Consider the following 1,687-nt stretch of genomic DNA (forward strand, 5'->3'; position numbering starts at 1 on the left):
GTCCTTAGGGTTCACAGGCAAGTGCTTAACTGCTAAGCCATCTCTCCAGCCCCCAACTTACCTATTTATCTCTTACCTACCTGTCCCCATAAGCCCTTGAGCTTGTAACGATCCACCAAAGTCACCATTTCCCACCCCAGAGCCTTGAAAGGGACATTTTGCCACAAACAATTTATTTTCCATACTGTGGCCTGATGGCTGTGTGCCCGTTTGACAAGTGGCATCAATGTCACCACCAGCTAGAGGGTTTGGAGATGGGCTCGGGAGCACTCCAGCCTGAGTGCATTGCTTCCCAGAACTTGGGCAGTTGATCTATAGAGGACAGCCCATTGCCAAACAGAGGGAGCTCCGGTAGCTTGAGTCCTGACTTCTGTGGCATCTCAGAAGTGGAGCTCTGGCTATGGGGTGGATGCTGGCAGCTCATGCCCGTGGAATTGTCCAGGCACTGCAGAGTGTTGGCCTCCTGGTTGGATGGCACCAGCGAGGTGTTGTTAAGGATGTGGTCAGGGGTGACCATGCTGGCGCTGGGGGTGGAGTAGCTGCCCAGTGGGGGCTGGTCTATGTGGTCCAAGTAGAAGGAGTCAGCTGCCCGTTGCAGGTAGGTGGCTGCCAACTGGGGCAGGGTCTGTGTCTTGGGGTAATTGTTGTAGAAGGACTTGGAGGACCGATCTAAGTAATTGATGCCTCTGATGAGTTGGTCCAGGAAGGTGGGGCTGGAGGGGCACGAGGGACGACGGTCTGTACAGAGCAGGCAGTGGGGCCTGCTGACTACCTTGGGGCCTTTCGTCACATGACTTGTCTCCACGCACTTGGAAGTGTAGGGTTTGCCTGTGAAGATTCTTCCCGGGGGAAGTCTGGTGGACGTGGGGACAAAGGACTGTTCCATGTGGCAGTTGCGGGTGCTAAAATCTGTGGCACTTGGGGCATGGGTCCACAGGCCCTTGTTCAGATGTGGGCACTGGTGCCAGCCTGAAGCTCGGGGTGGAAGAGATGCATTCTTGGAATGGCTATAGCAGCTGTGAACATTAGGTTGGTTCATGTGGCGTCCAGACATCTTCCTGGCGGGGCCAGTCAAGCTCGTGGCTGAGCTGTGGCAGTGTTGAGGTTAGTTACCTGGGCCTGGTGAAGAGAGAGTGGGTCAGCTTTCTGGGCTCTCTCTCTCTCTCTCTCTCTCTCTTTCTCGGCTGCCACCTCCCTCCAGTTTTCTTCTCCTGGGGCACCCCTCTGCTCCCTGCTCCCTCTCTCTCCCATCTTCCTTGTCCAGAGTTCCTCAAACTGGAAACCCCTTCTTCAGAAAGCACAAGAGCCGGGCGTGGTAGCGCACACCTTTAATCCCAGTACTCAGGAAACAGAGGTTAGGAGATCAGATCGTCGTGAGTTCGAGGCCACCCTGAAACTACATAGTGAATTCCAGGTTAGCCTGGGCTAGAGTGAGAGTCTACCTCAAAAAACAAAAAGAAAAAAAAAACCACACACACACAAGAGAAGGATGAAAGGGAAGAGACAAATGGCCAAGACGGACACAAGAGCTTCCTAGAAAAAGTGGGCTAGCCTCTTCTTTGAACAAGCATTCTGAAACTCCCATACATCCATGAAGAAAGGACTCCAGAAAGGCCAAAGAATGTAGTATCTAATGTTGAAAGAGCAGGCAGAGACAGGATATAGGTGACAGCCAACAGCTAACCAC

General features: G+C 53.1%; 1 protein-coding gene across 1 annotated transcript; it reads right to left on the reverse strand.

The window, feature by feature from the left end:
- Positions 1 to 229: 229 nt before the first annotated feature.
- LOC101604551 lies at positions 230 to 1,054 on the reverse strand. Its single transcript, XM_004657334.2, has one exon. It carries the CDS (start codon positions 1,052 to 1,054, stop codon positions 230 to 232), a length of 825 nt encoding a protein of 274 aa, XP_004657391.1.
- Between the last annotated feature and the right edge of the window lie 633 nt (positions 1,055 to 1,687).

The sequence above is a fragment of the Jaculus jaculus genome, chromosome 5 (genome assembly GCF_020740685.1).
Source record: "Jaculus jaculus isolate mJacJac1 chromosome 5, mJacJac1.mat.Y.cur, whole genome shotgun sequence".
In the NCBI taxonomy this organism is placed as follows: domain Eukaryota; kingdom Metazoa; phylum Chordata; class Mammalia; order Rodentia; family Dipodidae; genus Jaculus; species Jaculus jaculus.